The sequence below is a fragment of the Rhinatrema bivittatum genome, chromosome 1, assembly GCF_901001135.1.
Source record: "Rhinatrema bivittatum chromosome 1, aRhiBiv1.1, whole genome shotgun sequence".
In the NCBI taxonomy this organism is placed as follows: domain Eukaryota; kingdom Metazoa; phylum Chordata; class Amphibia; order Gymnophiona; family Rhinatrematidae; genus Rhinatrema; species Rhinatrema bivittatum.
The window spans coordinates 692,612,524-692,632,775 of record NC_042615.1 but is presented as its reverse complement, the minus strand read 5'-3'; the positions used below and the strand labels follow the sequence as shown (position 1 = coordinate 692,632,775).

Below are 20,252 nucleotides of genomic sequence, written 5' to 3'. Positions count from 1 at the left end.
AACTATGATGGTCTGAATACTATAGCCACATCTGAATCCAGCCTGGGAAATATCCAATTTCCTATTTTCCTCCAAAAAATTCATAATCTGTTTCAACACAACTTTATAACTTTAGAGACAAAAGGCAAATTTGCCACTGGGCTATAGTTACCACAAGTTAGCAAGTAGCTCATTTAAAACAAATCGAAGAAAATTCTTTTTCACTCGGCACATAGTTAAACTCTGGAATTCATTGCCTGAGGATGTGGTTACAGCAGTTAGTGTAACTGGGTTTAAAAAAGGTTTGGATAAGTTTCTAGAGGATAAATCCATAAACTGCTATGACGGTAATTAATAAGCAATAGTAGCTTGTGATCTACCTAATGTTTGAGTACTTGTCAGGTACATGTGACTTGGATTGGCCACTGTTGGAAACAGGACACTGGGCTTGATGGACCCTTGGTCTGACCCAGAATGACATTTCTTATGTTCTAGGAAACAAATTCTGCATTTTTTAAAATGGGATGGATTACCACAGTCAATAATGTATTTACTACGGTAGGTTCCATAAACCCTTCAACACTACCTCTGGAAGTCCAGGGACCATGATAGACCACCAACACCCATACCCTGTTCATTTGGTAAATTCTGAAACAAAGTCCGAATTTATATTCATTTGATTGCATTTTTTATTCACTTGTGAAGTGGGGTGCCCGTAGTTCCAGCTCTGTGTGAACAGTAAAGTTCACCACCATCGTTGTTTTAGTCTGTGATGCAGGGTATTGCAGGGAGGACGTTTTATGCTCTTTAATGGTAGGCCTGTTTCTTTTTTTTAATATTTGTTTCATTAGGGGGAGGGTTCCTGCTCTGGTTTGCTTCACTTTGGAGCCCCGCCTCAGCCCACAAAATGTGCCGCTATTTTAAAAATACAAAGTCTGCTTTGTAAAAGGCCCTCCTCAGGTTCTCTCCTACCCCTCTCTGAACTGCCTGAGAACCCACCAGAGCCCCCTCCCCAGTTTATTCACAATGTCTGGGGGTCCAAAGAGAACACCAGTCACTCCTATCCCTAATGGTTCCATATTTCAAAATGGCGCCACCTTACATCATCCAGCACCACTCTGAAATACGAAAGCGATGAGGGGATCGTTCCTGCCCACTCTGGACCCCAGGCATCATGGATTAATTGCAGGGAGTCTGGGGGGGGGGGGGGGGGATCTGCAGGGTGTAGAAGCTCATGGAGAGGGGGGGGGGTCTTTTAAAAATCAGATGCTTGGTATTTTGAAAATGGCAGAATTCTTTTCGGCTAGGCGATGGGGGGGCCCCAAATTAAAATGAAAATCAAATGACAATCCATTTGTTTTTCTTTTTTTTCTAAAATGAAACAAAACAGCAAATGTTGACATTTGCTGTTTTGTTTCAAACAAATGCATATCATTAAAACTTAAAAACACCAACACCTCTTGGCAGAGAGATGCATACACCAAGGGGTAACTCTCAGACCGACTGCATAATCTTCAGAGGCCGCAGGTATTGTTCACCTGTAGACTGTGCACTAAGGGGTAGATTTTCAAACCCCGGCGCGCGTAAATCCCAGGGTTTACGCGCGTCGGGCCAATTTTCAAACAGGCCGGCCATGCGTGTAAACCCCAGGACGCGTGTAAGTCCTGGGGCTTGAAAAAGGGGCAGTCCGGAGGGGGGGCGGGGCTAGAGGCACCCGGCACAGAGGCCATTTGCCGCTGTGCTGCCGCGCGCAACTTGCTCCTGCTCCAAGGCAGGAGCAAAAGGTGAAATATATAAATTCGAGCTAGTTAGGATAGGGATAGGGCGAGGGCAGGATAGGGGAAGGGGAAGGGAGGTTAGGCTAGGGGGTTGAGAAGTTCCCTCCCAGTCCGCTCCTTAATTGGAGCGGACTGAATGGAACTGGGGAAGGCCCCGATGCGTCGTCAACATAATTGCAAATGTGGACCCCCCCTTGCGCGCACTGACCTGGCATTTTATAACATGCGTGCGCCAGCACACTCATGTTATAAAATCGCGCATCCATGTGTGCACACCAGGTAGCGTGCATATGTGAATGCATGTACGTAAGTTTTGAAAATCTACACCTAATTTTCAAGGTGAAACTGCACATACTCTTGTACTTTAAAAATTACCTAAGAAAAAGTACCCACACCCACTTACACCTGCTATACATAAATTTTCTAATTAAAAATATAGGCATGCTTTTGAAAATTCACAAGGATGTGCCTAGTTCCGAACGCCCCAACCCTGCCTTCAAGAACACCTCCCCCTATTATGGGTAAGTTTACGGGCATAGTAGCACCATGCATGTGCTTTTACCTGCCTATAGGCTGGAAAATTTTCAAAAAGCCCATTTCTACAGGTAAAGCTTAGTATGACTCATGGAAAGGGTTTGGAAAATTACCCTGCAAATGTCAAAAGCACTCTATGCATAAAAAGCACAATAAGGTAACCTGGCTCACACTTGAAACCGTGCAGACCGCATAGCATCATGGTACCGGAAAAGTACAGGGATCATGGCTTCGACAAAATTGCAGAGAATGAAGAAGTTGTGATCAGATGGAACACTCCAATACCAACACACAGAAGTTCAAGAGAAACCCAGATGTAATGATAAAAGAGAAACAGATAAAAGAGAATAGAAAAGCGAATAGAAATGTCAGTACCAAGCGATTATTCTCCTGCACCATGTGTGGAGAAAGAAATGATCATCAAGTAGCAAGAGATATAATCAAATGCCTGGAAAACATAGCAGATATGTATGGAAATAGTCACAACTGTCCTAAACTCCACCAGCCTGATTAAAAAAAAAAAAGGAATTTCTAAGGGACCCTCAATAAGTTGACCCTCATGAGCTCCACAAGGAAGCTGTCTTTGGCACAATGCAAGAAGAACACTCGTAGTGAATATGAGAAACTGAGATAGTATTCATCTCACACACACTGGGGGCTTATGAGTGAGGTCCACTCTCAACAAGGTGCGCACAAAATGAAACCAATTTGGAGACATTAACCCAAGAGATGCATGAAAGAAAAAAAAAAGACCTGTCAAGTTCTTGCTCTCAGCATGGACAGAACAGCAGCCCATTCAACCCCCAAGGGTCACGCTTGGAAAGATTTCTTTTCAGCATCGGAACCAAAACAGTATTGCTTGTGTGGCAACCCCCCTGGGTCAGCCACTAGAGGTCCCTAGAGTCAGTCAGAAAGGAAACCCACTGTCAGCACCTCCCCCAGAGACTGTCCGAGCGGGTGGTCCTTTTGCATATACAGTAGGTAGGTGCTGAGAGAATGACAGGTGCCACTTTTGAGTTCAGCTTTTGAGGCGTGAGGAGCTCCTGGCCTTTCCCTTTATAGGGAGGCCCACCTCCTCACCGAATACATTTTTTTTTTTAGGAGGTTAGTTCCTTTCTGTGCATTCTGCCAGGCTGAATCTACATCTGTGTAGAGTAAACAGCTGTGTTAATAGATGTTTCCCCTATTTTTAGAGAAGTGCACTGGAGTGGAAGCCTGGTCCTTTTGGAACTGGCAGGCCAGGATATTGAAGACTGGCAGAACCCTATCTAGAAAAGAGAGACAGATCTGTTGGTGACAGTGTTTTCCATCCAGAAGACATTTTGTCCATTCCAGGAGGTTTTTTTGAGCAGGAGGTTTTTGTCCACACCTCCTTTCTTGAGGCTGTGCTGGGAAAAGCCCAGTTCTGAACTATAAGGAAGAAAGTGAAGAAATCTGAAGACCCTCGGGACACAGGCACAGGTTGGGTGATTGAAAGAACAACCTGGGATATAAGTAGGATTGTTTTATGTATTAAGAGGACACACACAGAGTAGGGTTTTCCCAAAAGTCTGGACCTCTTACATACTCAAGTCTGGAATGATAGGAATCACCAGAGGAACCTGAGTCAAGAAGACAGCCAGTTTCAATCTTATTTATTTAACTTGATTTAACTTTTTCTAAAGAATCAGTAAATTATTATTTGAACACCCAACTCTGTGTCCAGTGAACTTGTCCCTACAACAATAATACAGCATCACAGATCACAGAGGGAATCGCACACAAGGTTTGAGAAAAGCACCTGTCTAGGCCATAAGAATCAGCTTCCCTCCACAGAAAGTACCAACACACCTTGGGGGGATAAAGGAGGGGAAAAGAGAAACCAATGAAGCTAGCCCCCCCGAGACAAATTTTTGTGTGTGCCCATGAAGAATATACCACCTCCAAGAAAAGGGTTATACTTGCATGTGATTTCATGTCTGAGTACATGACTGCAGCTCCACTGATGCAGAAGGGCCGAGAGAGCTACAGCATAGGGCAAGCCAAAAATATAAATTATGGATCCAAGGGACACAAGCAGTTGCAGAGTGGGGAAGCTGCCAAAAGATAATACTGGTAATACTGAATCGCAGTGAACCTGGAAGATGTGGTAGGTCACACTGACAAACTGAAGAGTAGTAAATCACCTGGACTGGATGGTATACCCTCCAGGGTTCTGAAAGAACTAAAAAATGATGTTTCAGACCTGTTACAAGTAATTAGTAACCTATCATTAAAATAATCCATTGTACCAGATGACAAAGATGGCCAATTTAACCCCGATATTTAAAAAGAGCTCCAGAGGTGATCCGGGAAACTATAGTTCAGTAAGAGTCTGACTTAAGTGCCAGAAAAAAATTGTGGAAACTGGTATAAAGAATAAAATCACAGAATATTTAGCTAGGCATGATTTAATGGGACAAAGCCCCCATGGATTTACCCAAGGGAAGTCTTGCCTCAGAAATCGGCTACAGTTTTTTGCAGGGGTGAATAAACATGTGGACAAAGGTGAACCAGTAAATGTGGAGTATTTGGATTAAAAGAAGGCATTTGATAAAGTCCCTCGTGAGAGGCTTCTAAAAAAACTAAAAAGTTGGGATAGGAGGAAATGTCCTTTTGTGGATTGCAAAATGGTTAAAAGACATAAGCAGAGAGTAGGATTAAATGATATGGAAAGGAGTATGACAAGTGAGGTGATCAAATTTGCAGATGACACAAAATTATTCATAATCGTTAAATCACAAGCGGATTGTGATAAGTTACAGGATGACTTTGTGAGATTGGAAGATAAAGGGTATGGAATGGCTCCCCTATGAGGAAAGATGAAAGAGGTTTGGGTTGTTCAACCTGGAGAAGAGACGGCTGAGGGGGGATATGACAGAGCTCTACAAAATCAGGAAAAGACTTGAACAAGTAAATGTGAATCAGTTATTTACTCTTTTGGATAATAGAAGGACTAGGGGGCACTCCATGAAGTTAGCAACTAACCCATTTAAAACAAATCAGAGAAAATTCTGTTTCACTTAGCACAGAGTTAAACTCTGGAATGTGGTTAAGGCAGTTAGTGTAGCTGGGTTTAAAAAAGGTTTGGATAATTTACTGAAGAAGTCCATTACCTGCTATTAATCAATAAGGAATAGCCACTGTTTGTTACCAGCATTAGTAGCTTGGGATCTTTTTAATGTTTTGTTACTAGCCTCGTACTGGTGACTTGGATTGGCCACTGTTAGAAACAGGATACTGAGCTTGATGGACTCTTGGTCTGAACCTGTATTGCATATCTTATGTTCTTATCTCAGGCTGGAGCAAATCAAACGGCAGGAATCAAGAAACACTGTAGCAGACGTCTTGTGTGTTTCTGCCTAAACTGGTTGTATTTCATTTAACCATAGATGAAGATAATATTTCTTATTCCAGGAACTGGCTCTTGCACTGCCGTTATATTGTTTACAAAGGTTTTAGTTGACAAATGACGCCCTGATTATCTGCCCTTATCTGATCTCACTGTGTTTCTGTACAAAGGTATTTGCTTCATAAATTTGTGGAAATTTAATAAAGTTAAAAAATATATATATATATCCTGATCTGCTTTGGTGTTGTAACTCATATCCTCATGTCTAAATGTATTCATTTATTTATGAAATGTATTAATAGCTTTCCAATTTTTATAATAAATAAAACAAAATTCTAGAAAACTATCACAATGTAGCAGGAACTGCTCCAAATTATATTGTAGGGTCCTCTGTTAAAACTTTGAATGCTAGTAATAAAATCCAAATTCCTACTTTCAGACAGCTGCATATCCCTGCACTGTTATAGGAACGTGAAAGTGGAAGAATTTCTGGCTGCATACCCACACACGCTGGGATTTGGGAAGAGATTCCAGATGCGATGAAATAAGGACGTCAAACAGAAGCACCTCTCCCGTCGCTCTTCCTGCTTAAACCAGAGCCCCTTATTACAGAACATTTTGGAATCATGCTACTTCCATGATTTTTCAAGTTCACGCAGTTTACCAGAAGCACCTTTTGTTCCTTGGTTACAGCACAGCCAAAACATGCCCCGTCGCCTTTACATACAGTACCTCATCAGTATATATTTTCAGAGAGTAGCACGGCTTCATTCACTGACAAATAGGATTTCCTGTTGCATTAAACTGCATGGTGGTAGGCACATCCTGGGTAAACACCACCGAAGCTGATGTGAGTTTCTAACCAGAGGTCCATAAAACACAGAGAAGGAATGTCTCACAGCAGCAGTAAATGAGCAAACAAGATTATTTAAAGAATGCCAGGCTAGACCAAAGACCAAGGACACATCAAGATCCCAAATCTCAGCCTTCAAATCCCTCCCTAACTGCTTCTCTGTAATCGGGTCAATTGTTTTGCAATTGGATGACTTGAGAATTAAATCAAGGGCATGCCTTGCATGTGGTTTACTTGGATTTCAGCAAAGTTCTTGATACTGTCCTGCAGAGGAGGCTCAGGAGCAGTCTGAGAGTGAGCGCCAAGGTGGTGGACTGCATTAGAAATTGCTTGACTGACAGAGTGCACTTGAGTGCGTATTTTCTAGGCGCAAAACTTACTCCCAATGCAGCAGGAGTTTGGTGCCCAGAAAATGTGTGTTCCTTAATGGGAGAACTGCTTCTTCACGCCCTCGCATGGAAATCCCATGCAAATGAGGGCATTAAGCAGGTCTCCCCAACGTAGAGAGACTGCATCTGTCCAGCACACCTTCTTTAGTGCTAGAAACTTAACTCTGGGTCAGGGCTGGAGTTAAGATTTCAGTGCTATGGAAAAAAAATAATAAAAAAGTTAAAAAAAAAAAAAAAAGGTCAGGAACTGGGTAAGTGCCAGTAGCTGCAGCCACTTAACCAGATAATTATTGGCTATTTTAGCCAAAAGATCTTCATTCAAAAATTGGAAGAAGGAACCAACAGAAGAAAATAGGATAAAGCATAAACATTGGCAAGTTAAATGTAAGACAATGATAAGGCAGGCTAAGAGAGAATATGAAAAGAAGTTGGCTGTAGAGGCAAAAACTCACAGTAAAAACTTTTTTAAATATATCCGAAGCAGAAAGCCTGTGAGGGAGTCAGTTGGACCGTTAGATGATCGAGGAGTTAAAGGGGCACTTAGAGAAGATAAGGCCATCGCGGAAAGATTAAATGATTTCTTTGCTTCGGTGTTTACTGAAGAGGATGTTGGGGAGGTACCCGTAATGGAGAAGGTTTCATGGGTAATGATTCAGATGGACTGAATCAAATCATGGTGAACCTAGAAGATGTGGTAGGCCTGATTGACAAACTGAAGAGTAGTAAATCACCTGGACTGGATGGTATACACTCCAGAGTTCTGAAGGAACTAAAAAATGAAATTTCAGACCTATTAGTAAAAATTTGTAACCTATCATTAAAATCATCCATTGTACCTGAAGACTGGAGGATAGCAAATGTAACCCCAATATTTAAAAAGGGCTCCAGGGGCGATCCGGGAAACTACAGACCGGTTAGCCTGACGTCAGTGCCAGGAAAAATAGTGGAAAGTGTTCTAAACATCAAAATCACATAACATATAGAAAGACATGGTTTAATGGAACAAAGTCAGCATGGCTTTACCCAAGGCAAGTCTTGCTTCACAAATCTGCTTCACTTTTTTGAAGGAGTTAATAAACATGTGGATAAAGGTGAACCGGTAGATGTAGTATACTTGGATTTTCAGAAGGCGTTTGACAAAGTTCCTCATGAGAGGCTTCTAGGAAAAGTAAAAAGTCATGGGATAGGTGGCGATGTTATTTCGTGGATTGCAAACTGGCTAAAAGACAGGAAACAGAGAGTAGGATTAAATGGACAATTTTCTCAGTGGAAGGGAGTGGACAGTGGAGTGCCTCAGGGATCTGTATTGGGACCCTTACTTTTCAATATATTTATAAATGATCTGGAAAGAAATACGACGAATGAGATAATCAAATTTGCAGATGATACAAAATTGTTCAGAGTAGTTAAATCACAAGCAGATTGTGATAAATTGAAGGAAGACCTTGTGAGACTAGAAAATTGGGCATCCAAATGGCAGATGAAATTTAATGTGGATAAGTGCAAGGTGATGCATATAGGGAAAAATAACCCATGCTATAATTACACAATGTTGGTTTCCATATTAGGTGCTACAACCCAAGAAAGAGATCTAGGCGTCATAGTGGATAACACATTGAAATAGTCTGTTCAGTGTGCTGCGGCAGTCAAAAAAGCAAACACACTGTTGAGAATTATTAGAAAGGGAATAGTGAATAAAACGGAAAATGTCATAATGCCTCTGTATCGCACCATGGTGAGACCGCACCTTGAATACTGTGTACAATTCTGGTCGCCACATCTCAAAAAAGATATAATTGTGATGGAGAAGGTACAGAGAAGGGCTACCAAAATGATAAGGGGAATGGAACAGCTCCCCTATGAGGAAAGACTAAAGAGGTTAGGACTTTTCAGCTTGGAGAAGAGACGGCTGAGGGGGGATATGATAGAGATGTTTAAAATCATGAGAGGTCTAGAACGGGTAGATGTGAATCGGTTATTTACTCTTTCGGATAATAGAAAGACTAGGGGGCACTCCATGAAGGTAGCATGGGGCACATTTAAAACTAATCGGAGAAAGTTCTTTTTTACTCAACGCACAATTAAACTCTGGAATTTGTTGCCAGAGCATGTGGTTAGTGTAGTTAATATAGCTGTGTTTAAAAAAGGATTGGATAAGTTCTTGGAGGAGAAGTCCATTACCTGCTATTAAGTTCACTTAGAGAATAGCCACTGCCATTAGCAATGGTAACATGGAATAGACTTAGTTTTTGGGTACTTGCCAGGTTCTTATGGCTTGGATTGGCCACTGTTGGAAACAGGATGCTGGGCTTGATGGACCCTTGGTCTGACCCAATATGGCATTTTCTTATGTTCTTATGATTTATCTGGGTAATTGGCAGCAGCCGCTGTTATTCAGCCACATAGATACTGATTTATCTATCTGGCCTGGGTCACTGATACTTAGCCGGATAAAGTACTTATCTGGCTAAGTAGCAATGACCTGCAACAGATAGCCAGATAGGTACTGACTTGTCTGGCTATCTGGCAGCTGCTTCCCATTGCCAGATAGATGGATAAATCAGTATTTATCTGGCTAATGGCGGTGGCAGCAGTTGCCGCCACTTACGGGATAGCCTGTCATAGACAGCCCCCCTCCCCCTTCCTGAGTTAAAAAGTGCATTTGGACTATATCGAATACATATTTTTTAAGTTTTAGCACTTTTTTAAACTACCGATGCATTAGGATAGCATTAGTTTACTGCATCGGGAGTTAAAAAAAACCCAACAATTTAGATGTTAAAAATGTGCGCTAAAAACCAGCATCCGTGTTCTTAGCGCCCAGATTATTGCATTGGCCTAGGAGAGTAGTGGTAAACGGAATTCAGTCAGTCAGTCAAAAAAGATATAGTTGCAATGGAGAAGGTACAGAGAAAGGCAACCAAAATGATAAAGGGAATGGAACAGCTCCCCTATAAGGAAAGGCTGAAGAGGTTAGGACTTTTCAGCTTGGAGAAGAGACGGCTGAGGGGGCATATGATAGAGGTCTTTAAGTTCATGAGAGGTCTTGAATGAGTAGATGTGACTCGGTTATTTACACTTTCGAATAATAGAAGGACTAGGGGGCATTCCATGAAGTTAGCAAGTAGCACATTTAAGACTAATCGGAGAAAATTCTTTTTCACTCACTGCACAATAAAGCTCTGGAATTTGTTGCCAGAGGATGTGGTTAGTGCAGTTAGTGTAGCTGGGTTCAAAACAGGTTTGGATACGTTCTTGGAGGAGAAGTCCATTAATGGCTATTAATCAATTATACTTAGGGAATAGCCACTGCTATTAATTGCATCAGTAGCATGGGATCTTCTTAGTGTTTGGGTAATTGCCAGGTTCTTGTGGCCTGGTTTTGGCCTCTGTTGGAAACAGGTTGCTGGGCTTGATGGACCCTTGGTCTGACCCAGCATGGCAATTTCTTATGTTCTTATGGCGATTAATAGAGCGCCTCAGGAATTGGCTCTGTTCAATGCCTTTGTGAGCGATATTGCAGAGTAATCAAAAGTTTGTCCTGTTGTGGATGAGACTAAGCACTGAAGGAGTAGAGAGAATGAGAAGTGATCTAAGAAAGCTTGAGGAATAAGTGAATGATCAACAGTTAATATTCAGAGCCATAAAGTGGGGAGTCGTGCAACTGGAAATCCAAGGGAGCTGTATGTAATGGGGGTGAGAGACGGAGGTGCATGACTAGGAGAGAGACCTCGGCAAGGCTTAATTTATGGACAAAAAAAGGAAGTGGTATGGTGGTGCTGGGGGAGGGAGTCAAAAGGCATGGTGATGGCCAGGAGTGACCTGTGCAAGGGAGTTGGGCTAGGAACCCCCTCTCAAACACTTCCTCCTCCCCATACCCCCACTTGTGTGGTCAACCTCCAGCTATGATTTACACCACTGGCTCTGCTCTGGTTCCTCGGGTCTGAGAAAAATGATTGCAGAACACTGCTCTGGGTTGTTCCGGCAGAAATTAAGCCCTAGATAATAAAAGGAGCGGAATCAGCACGTTTGAAACTTGAGCAGTGGCAGAGTATCCAGTGTTGAAGCCTTGACGATTGGCATTACTGCTCACAAGTTTCAAACTTGCACTGATTCATCCCCTGTTTGTGTGTTGCAAGCGTATGATTCAGGATCACATTTTCCCCTCTTGTTTTCTGCTGAACCGGTGCGGAGGGGGTGCAGAACAACAGGGGCAGAGCGGCTGCTCTCTGCTGCGTCTGCTCCAGGCTCTCCCCCCTTCTTCCCTGCAGACTGCCTAGAGGGGTGAGGCTGGGGCAGAACACTGCTGCTGCTCTGCCTCTTATGTCTGAAAAGTGGTGGAACTGTGTTCCAAGTTATTTCCCCTATAAATTAAGCCCTGGATCTTGGGGCGATAGTGCCTGACGATGTGAAGGAGGCAAAGCAATGTGACAAGGCAGTGACAGAGGCCAGAGTGATGCTGGGCTGCACAGCAGAGTCATTAACCAGTAGGAAAACGGAAGTGGTAATGCCCCTGTTACAGGTCCCTGGTGTGCTGTGTTCAGTTCTGGAGACCTTATCACAAAAAGGATAGAGACAGGATGGCAGCGGTCCAGAGAAAGGCAATTCAAATGGTGTGTACTGAAAAACAAACAACTTGAGAGTTGAGGACTTAAATATGTATATCCTAGACTAGAAGAAAGGAGATACAGGGGTTAAATGATACAGACCTTTAAATACCTGAAATGTATAAAAAATGCACAAGTTTTTCCCAATGAAAATGAAGCCATAGAACAGGGGGTAGATTCAGGAATGTCAGGAAACAATTTTTCATGGAAAGGGTGATGGGTGACTGGAATGCCCCCTCCCCATCCCCAGAGGAGGTGGTGAAGGCAAAAACAGTAAAGGGAATTCAAGAGAGTGTGGGATAAACACAGAGGATCCCAAGAGGCAAAACGATGGAAATGAAGCACCGGGGGCAATCTATGGTAACTTTTCTACATGGGGTTGCCTGCACAAAGCAACAGTTGCATTCCTAAATAGAAGGCATGGAGGTAGTCTGCACTGAGCCACAGTTCTAACCCTAAAACACCATGCGGGGCAGACTGGATGGACCACTTTGATCTTCCTCTGCCATCATTTGCTATCTTACTAGATTATCTCCTTACTCTGTGACCTACCACTTCTGAAAACACACGTGGGTGTTACTCACTCACTGCTGACAATGTACTTGCACCGGACATATGATGCAAGTTAATACCAACTAAAATTATTTAAAAAAAGTGTGTTGATTTATTCATCAGAAGTGAGAAATGCAAACTGTAATTCATACCATGATAAAAATAAAAATAACTATAAATGATATAATTATTGACATTGCAAAACAGAATTATAGCTGAATCTGAATAGTCTATTTTTATCCACTGCTTTACAAACTATTATGAACTCTGAAAATTTCAAACATGATTCAAAAATCCCCTTTAATGTATATTACAAACATATTCGATTTTTTTCCTTTGATTTGTTTCCATGCTCTGTGCTAATATATATTTTCCCAAACAAATGCCTTCAGAGTTTCTCTGCTACCAGCTTCACAGAATTATTTAATGACACTTTTAAAATCTGCCACTGTAAAGCAAGATTTTAAGTCTAGGATCCATTACAAAAATGTATGTAACTATGGAATTAACTCGGGTGGAGAAAAGACCAAGAGAACCATCACAAAATGCTATTCCATTGACAACGTTTTAAACCTATGTTCAGGTTGACATTATGTAAAACCTGACAAGAAAACAAATGATAACTTTACTCCCAACGCCCCCACCCCCCTGAAAACAAAGGACCTGCCTCTCTCACGTCTGGGTTGGAGAGGAAAGACAGAACTTTAATAACAAATGATGTCATCAGAAGAAAATGTTCCAAGGGGGCTGAACCTAGGACCCCAGGAGGACTGCTGCTTCCCCTAGAGATCAGGAGAGGGCGCCCTTGCCCCTATCTCAAGCCAGCCGCAGATAACACCTAAACACCCACAGTTATTGCGGAACTTTACAAACGCTGAACTTTATTTGTAATAACTTCTCAAAAGCAAGAGAGCAGTGGGAACGTTCTTCTAATCTAAACTTTTTTTTTCTTTCTGTAAGACTTGGGGGTGCCTTTATTTTGACTTTCGAAAACTTGAGGCAACTTCGGACCATGGCTTTTGGTTGATTTGCAAAAATTAAAGTCAGATACAAAAAAAAAAAAAAGAGGCTGAATTAGCACAGTTTTTGACACTTGTGAGCAGCAGCCCCGTCTATTCGGGCATCCTTCCGATACAATCCGAGGACCGAGCCGTTTCAAGCCCTTTCTTGGGTCCAGCACATGCGCGCATATTTCCTTGTACAATACTAGCAAAGCTCCGAGCTAATACCGAGCAAAAAGAAAAAAAAGTAGGGGGCTAACTTAGTGCTGCTGATCCGCGGGTGTCACCTCCCCCCCGAGCCCCGAGTTTGTGGGACTCCCTGGAATAGGAGCAGGGCTCCAGGAACCTCTATCCGAGGGAGGAGAAACCTGCTGAACTTCTCTGCTCCCTAAGGGGGGACCGGCAGCAAATACCCCGAATGTAGCTCCCGGTCGACCCCGCGGGGCGGCGAGGAGGGGGATTACTGCGCCGTTTTATGTCCATTAAATAGGGCGCTTTATGAACGATGAACGCAGCAGAGGCGCCTGCGTATGCAGAGTAGGGCATTTTACAATACCTGATTCAGTTTGCAGAAGTAATAATAAAAGATAGCTATTAAAAAAAAAAAAAGCGGGTGATCATGCGATCCAAATGCAATAGGGGCTGATACAAAACCGCTACAGCTCAGCCAAGGGGAGAAGCCACCGCCACCCCACTTTATTATTAACCCCGCTCCCAGAGAGAAAAGTGCCGAGCACGAGTCTCGGTCCTCGCCCCGCACTCTTACCGTTCTCGGGCAGCGTGGAGCCCGGCCCAGGGCTGAGCAGGAGGGCGAGCAGCAGCCGAGACCACATGGCCGCGAGTCCGGAGCTAGCAGATGGGAGAGCGCCGAAGCCCGGCCCGGAGGGAGCTGCGCCTCCGGGTGCCACCGCCTGGGTGAAGGAAGAGTGACTGCCGCCGCCGCCTCCTCTACAACGCCCCCCTCCCAGATACGCCCCACACTCCCGCTCTTATTCAAAACGGGGGGGGGGGGGGAAGGGTTTCTTGAAGGGGGCACAGTGTTTCGAAACTGCTGGAGCTGTAGTCTTCTCCCTTTTCACCGCTTGTAGTTATTGCGCTGGAGTTTGTCCTGCTGATCTGGCGGTTTTGCTTGTGGCTGAAGGGACTGAGGCACTAAGAGCAGAAAGTGAACAGGGTAGTTTAAGAAGATTTTGCTTAGGGCAGTGCGGCATTGTCATCTGACCCAACGTCAACCCTGACAGGGTGAACGGTCCTACTGCATCTACTCCTGCCTTTCCTACAGAAGTTAGAACAGCTGGATAGATGGAATGGGGCAAACCTAGAACTGGAACACCTTGACAGCATGAAGATAAATAAGCAGGGACAGGAGTAAGGTGTATACACCCATAGAGAAGAGGTTGTTATCCCTAGGGCCCATCCTACCACCAATCTTCCTGTTTGGGCATCCACATGCCCCCTCCTCCAAGTCGTGGCACCCCCTCCCCTCCTCCCAAGGCACTGGTTCCAGGTCCCAGCTGCAACTGAAGATTAAGAAAATTCAGCACAAGGCCTTCAACCACACTCGCCTGGTGAGTGACCCTGCCCCTTTTTCCCTCAGGGGCTTTCTATTACCATGGAAAATCATTCAAGGATTAGGGTGTTGATGACAGAAGTGACAGCACAAGCAGCAGGCTCACAGTTGGGCATGGTAGCAGTGGCAACGCTCTAGCACCTATAAGAATTTGGCACCGGAGGCAGCTGTCTACATTGCCCATACTTAAAATCACAGCCTAGATGGCAACACTAGGGTTAGGCTTCCTGGGGTCAGCGAGTGATTGCTTTACAGGAAAGGAGGAGCATCTGCAGTACCAAATATATTTATTTGTAGGAGAATAAATTAATTACAGAGGTCCTGCCAATTTCTTAACAATGGTCTCTCACCAGCCCTGCAGCACTAGGTGAGGGACACTTTGTTTAAATAAAATTATTTAACAAGGGGGGGGGGGGAGCACCTAGTTGGGTTTCCCTAGCCCATAAACAGTCTTAAGAACATAAGAAAATGCCATACTGGGTCAGACCAAGGGTCCATCAAGCCCAGCATCCTGTTTCCAACAGTGGCCAATCCAGGCCATAAGAACCTGGCAAGTACCCAAAAACTAAGTCTATTCCATGTAACCATTGCTAATGGCAGTGGCTATTCTCTAAGTGAACTTAATAGCAGGTAATGGACTTCTCCTCCAAGAACTTATCCAATCCTTTTTTAAACACAGCTATACTAACTGCACTAACCACATTCTCTGGCAACAAATTCCAGAGTTTAATTGTGCGTTGAGTAAAAAAGAACTTTCTCCGATTAGTTTTAAATGTGCCCCATGCTACCTTCATGGCGTGCCCCCTAGTCTTTCTACTATCCGAAAGAATAAATAACCGATTCACATCTTGTTCTTGATACATAAAATTGGGTTGCTTGTTCACTTCCTAGGCCAGTCAGCCTTCACAATAACAAACGAGAGGACATTGCACAACAGCACCACCTATGACCCAGATTCAAGGTATGCTGAAAGGAGTTGGTTTGTAGACTCCTCCAAAGAACCGTCACTGTAATGACTGGGCTCTTAGGGGCAGGTGGAGGGAATAAAAAATGGGGGTAAAATGCTGGGTAGCTGTGAGTAAAAGCCCATCATGCCCTAACCCTAAGTGAGGTAATTTAATACAGAGGGTAATTTATTTACGAAAACTCTGATTAGTCTGTAAACATATCACACAACAGAGAGATCACATCATCAAATAATGTGTAACCATTTATTGAAATTCACAACACACTCACCTGTGTAAACATTAAAAACTAAACTAGCACATTCATTCCACAATCACACTCATTTCATCTTTTAAAAACATATTTATGCACAAAAGCACTATCTGTATAAATATTCAATTAATACATCAATGTGTGTACAACAATGTCAATACAATGGGTGTATTAACTACAGCTCACTAAACTTCTTTTAGCTATAGATTTCAGAAGATCAGAAGTTAATACACCCAGATATTGTATTGACATTGTTGTACACACATTGATGTATTAATTGAATATTTATACAGATAGTGCTTTTTGTGCATAAATATGTTTTTAAAAGATGAAATGAGTGTGATTGTGGAATGAATGTGCTAGTTTAGTTTTTAATATGTTTACACAGGTGAGTGTGTTGTGAATTTCAATAAATGGTTGCACATTATTTGATGATGTGATCTAACCCTAAGTGAGGGCAGGTTCCAGTTGTGCTGATAAAAACTGTAGGAGAAATTGGTTAAAAAATAAATTAATTAAATAAATTGGTCTCTTTGCTTATCTCATTGCTTCAGCCTTATTCACAAGAACAAAAAATAATTTCAAGGAAGTAAAATATCTTATTGGCTCAATTGCTAAGAAAATTGCATATACAAATAAAAAATGTACTTTGACATATCTGTATGTTAACACCATAAATCTAAAACGTAAGATGGGAGAATTAGAATATATAGCAGTGAACAAAGAGGTAGACTTAATTGGCTTCTCAGAGATTTATTTATTTATTTAACAACTTTTAATATACCGACGTTCGTTTGGCACATCACGCCGGTTTACAATTAACTCAAATAGAGGAGGAGATCTGGTGGAAGGAGAATAAGTAATTTCACAGTGCTATACTGGGGTACGAATTATATCGCAACTTGGTAGGGGGGTGGCGCGTTATGTGAGAGATTGCATAGAGTCCAACAGGATAAAGGTCCTGCAGGAGACTAAATGCATTGCGGAATCTTTATGGGTGGAAATTCCATGTATGATGGGGAAGAGTATAGCAGTATAGCAGTGGGAGTATACTACCGTCCATCTGGACAAAATGAACAGACAAATGATGAAATGCTAACAGATTAGGGAAGCTAACAAATCTGGCAGCACAGTAAAAATTGGGAGATTTCTGTTACCCTAACATTGACTGGGCAAATGTCATATCAGGACATGCTAAGAAGGTAAGGTTTCTAGATGAAATAAATTACAGCTTCATGGAGCAGCTGGTCTGGGATCAGACGAGAGGGGGAGCCATTTTAGACCTAATTCTTAATGGAATGCAGGATTTGGTGTGAGAGGTAATGCTAGTGGGGACACTCAGCAACAGTGATCATAATGCAATCAAATTTGAGTTAAAGAGTGGGAGGACATTAAGCAAATCTACTGCTCTAACATTTAATTTTCAAAAGGGAAACTGAGAAAATGAGAAAAACAGATAAAAAGTAATGCAGCTGGAAAGATAAATATCTGGCTCTGTGAGCCTTCCTTCACAATTACCTGGGGATTTCCCCCCTATTGTATATCTACCCACTGTACCTAGTCTGGTCATTGCAGTACAGTCCTGAGCCAGGGTCCATGCACCAGGGTTCCTGAATACCACTAGTTGTCACCCTTAACCAATGACTCCCTCCTCCCCAAGGCATGGAAGGCCTCACTTGAGGCTGAAACCGGAGACCTTCCATATGGCAGTCCACAACCCTTGGCATTGAGCCAGCTTTGCATTTTTTTTTTCTTCAAGCTGGGTCTCATATAATTATTGTAGATTAATTTAAAGAAGTTTTAAAACTCCAAGAATATACACAGAGCTTTCTTCCAAAATAATTTTTTCTTGGGATGATAATTTAACCTACAAAATCATGAGGCAACTTTTGACTGTGGTCACTTTCAAAGCTTAAAATGTAACACCTACTAGGAGTTTACGGTAAGATAATATCAGAAAAAAATGAAATGTAAGTTGCTAATTTACTGCAAATTCATGGGGTCACCTTTCCAAGTCCAGCAGTTGTAGGAAGCCTCCTGGGATCAGTCTGGTGATTTCAGGTCACCTAATTCAATGTCCAGGGCAAGAAAAGTTTAGGAGATGACCTGTGGGGTCTGACAGTAGCATAATGCCTCTTGTTCGTCTCTTAACAGTTATCACAACTTACAAAAACTATAACATAAGAAAACAGATGCACCCATCACCCACAAGGGAGATTTGAAAAAAAAAAATCTTACTTAAAAATTTGAATCAATTGAAATTGAAAACAGCTTGCCAGATGTCCAGAGGAGACAGAGCCCCAGGAAGAGTTCTGCTCTTGCTTCTCTCTGAGTGGGTGAGGAGGATTTCAGATTTTGCTTTGGACTTTTTTTTTTTGGTTATGTCATGTCATCTAATGATAATCCGTGGGTACTAGGTTTGGAACTGAATGTCAGTTTTATTGACCAAAGAATGGACCTTAGTGTATCAACTGTGATGGGGTAAGTTTCAGGAGGACTTCTGCAATTTAATAGCCACGTAAGTGACTGTATAGGATGGCAAGCTGCAGATATAGACAAGAAACAGCCTCACAAATCTTCACTGCTCCTGCTCCCACTCTCCCACGTACCTGGGCCCTCTCGCACCACTCCTCTCTTCCAAAGCAGTGGGGTGGCCCTGGATCCTGCTACAATCGGTACAGACCGCCAGTGGCAGCTCTTCTTTCCTGGACATAGGCACTGTGAGCCAGCATTAGGCCAGGAAAGCTAACTAGCCCATACTGACTCAGAGTCCTCATGCTCAGGGAGTGAACGCCGCCAGCGGCACCAAGTGCTGGGAGTAGTGAGACCTAGGGTCAACCTTGCTGTTTTGACAAGAGAGGAGAGGCATGAGGGGAGGCGCACAGAGAGAGAGAGAGGGAGTGAAGAGCTGGCAGTGGTGGAAAACAGATTCCTTGGGCCAGAGATGTCATGACTGCAGAGCTTCTCCGCTTATTTAGAACATAAGAAATTGCCATACTGGGTCAGATAAAGGATCCATCAAGCCCAGCATCCTGTTTCCAACAGTGGCCAATCCAAGTCACAAGTACCCGGCAAGTACCCAAACATTAAATAGATCTCAAGCTACTATTGCTTATTAATTAATAGCACTTTATGGACTTTTCCTCTAGGAACTTACCCAAACCTTTTGTAAACCAGTTACATTAACTGCTGTAACCACATTTAGCTGGCATAGTTATGTTGCTTACATTTTTCCCTGTTTGGCAGATTTATACTGTTTTGAAACTGCCTGGTGGTTGCAGTTGCTTCTGCAATTTTCCAATGCACAGTCATTTGAAGACTAATCTATGTTACAGTAACGGGGGCACTGTTCCAAAAGAATCGCACCAGCAAACATCTCGTTTTCACATTTCTTTTTCATTTGCTAACAAGGAAAAAAAACAAAGCACACAACAATTTCTATGAGATTTAAGCCTTGGGAATTTTGTCATCCTTTTTTGCACCCTTGAAAAGATGATGTGATGTGACAGCTCCGCGAGCAAAACAATTAATTTGTCACATGTTATGGGGTTATCTTCAAGATAAACCCATAACATTCAGCGGAATGCCGTATAATTTGGATTTTGGACCTTTATTTCAGTAAGTTTCCCATTTCTTTATTTTTGGGCATTTGAATGGGAGTTTTTCACCTTGGTGGTGGCTTATACAGGTTTGGTTTAAGGATTGAGGTGGTGATTTCGTTTTTGTTTTATTTCTTATTTTTAGAAGTCTTGATGAGAATTTGATATCATTGTGATCAATGCGGTCAGTATCCAATTTCAGTTCATTCACCATAGTAATGGATTAAATCTAGAGAGGTGATGGTTTGGTCACCTTGTACTCAGATTAAGTTTGATAGCTGGAAATAGCTTGTTTATCTTATGGGTTTGTGAATTATTGATATTTGCTCATATGTCCCCCCCTTTTGTAGTGAAGGAATGTGAATATAGATTTGACAAATATGAGTCCCTGAGGAAGCCCCTGACAGTAGGGGTGAAACGAAGATATCTTTTGTCAGACACATTGGATACATCGTGATGATTAATGAACATGTCTTAGTGATAACAAGCAAGGATATATTGAATGCGGATTAGATATGAGATCAAAGAAGAAGATACAACGACTATAACTGATATTTGAAACAGTTGTGTGTTTAAATTTGCATTGCTAAATATTCATTCCTAGCTAAATAAGCATCTTTATTGGAAAGGATGATATATGTTATTTAAATTTAACATCTCGAATGAACATTTGTTGTTTTAATTGGGTTGTGTGAATGTATGAATGTGCTAGCTTAGTTTTAAATGTCTAGGTAGGTGTATATGTGAATGTTTTCAATAAATATTACACAGGTTAAATGTGTTGTCTCTCTATTTTTGTGGT

At 42.3% G+C, this 20,252-nt stretch overlaps 1 protein-coding gene across 2 annotated transcripts in view; it reads right to left on the bottom strand.

Moving 5' to 3' along the window:
* The window catches only part of F2R (coagulation factor II thrombin receptor), a 35,142-nt gene extending 21,051 nt beyond the window's left edge, over positions 1 to 14,091 (bottom strand). For both annotated transcript variants that reach the window (XM_029575287.1, XM_029575280.1), the window contains exon 1: positions 13,830 to 14,091. Coding sequence is in view for 1 of the 2 variants with exons in the window: in XM_029575280.1 (XP_029431140.1) it covers positions 13,830 to 13,896 (67 nt within the window). In the remaining variant the exon portion in view is untranslated. The remainder of the gene's footprint in view (positions 1 to 13,829) is intronic.
* Positions 14,092 to 20,252: the final 6,161 nt, after the last annotated feature.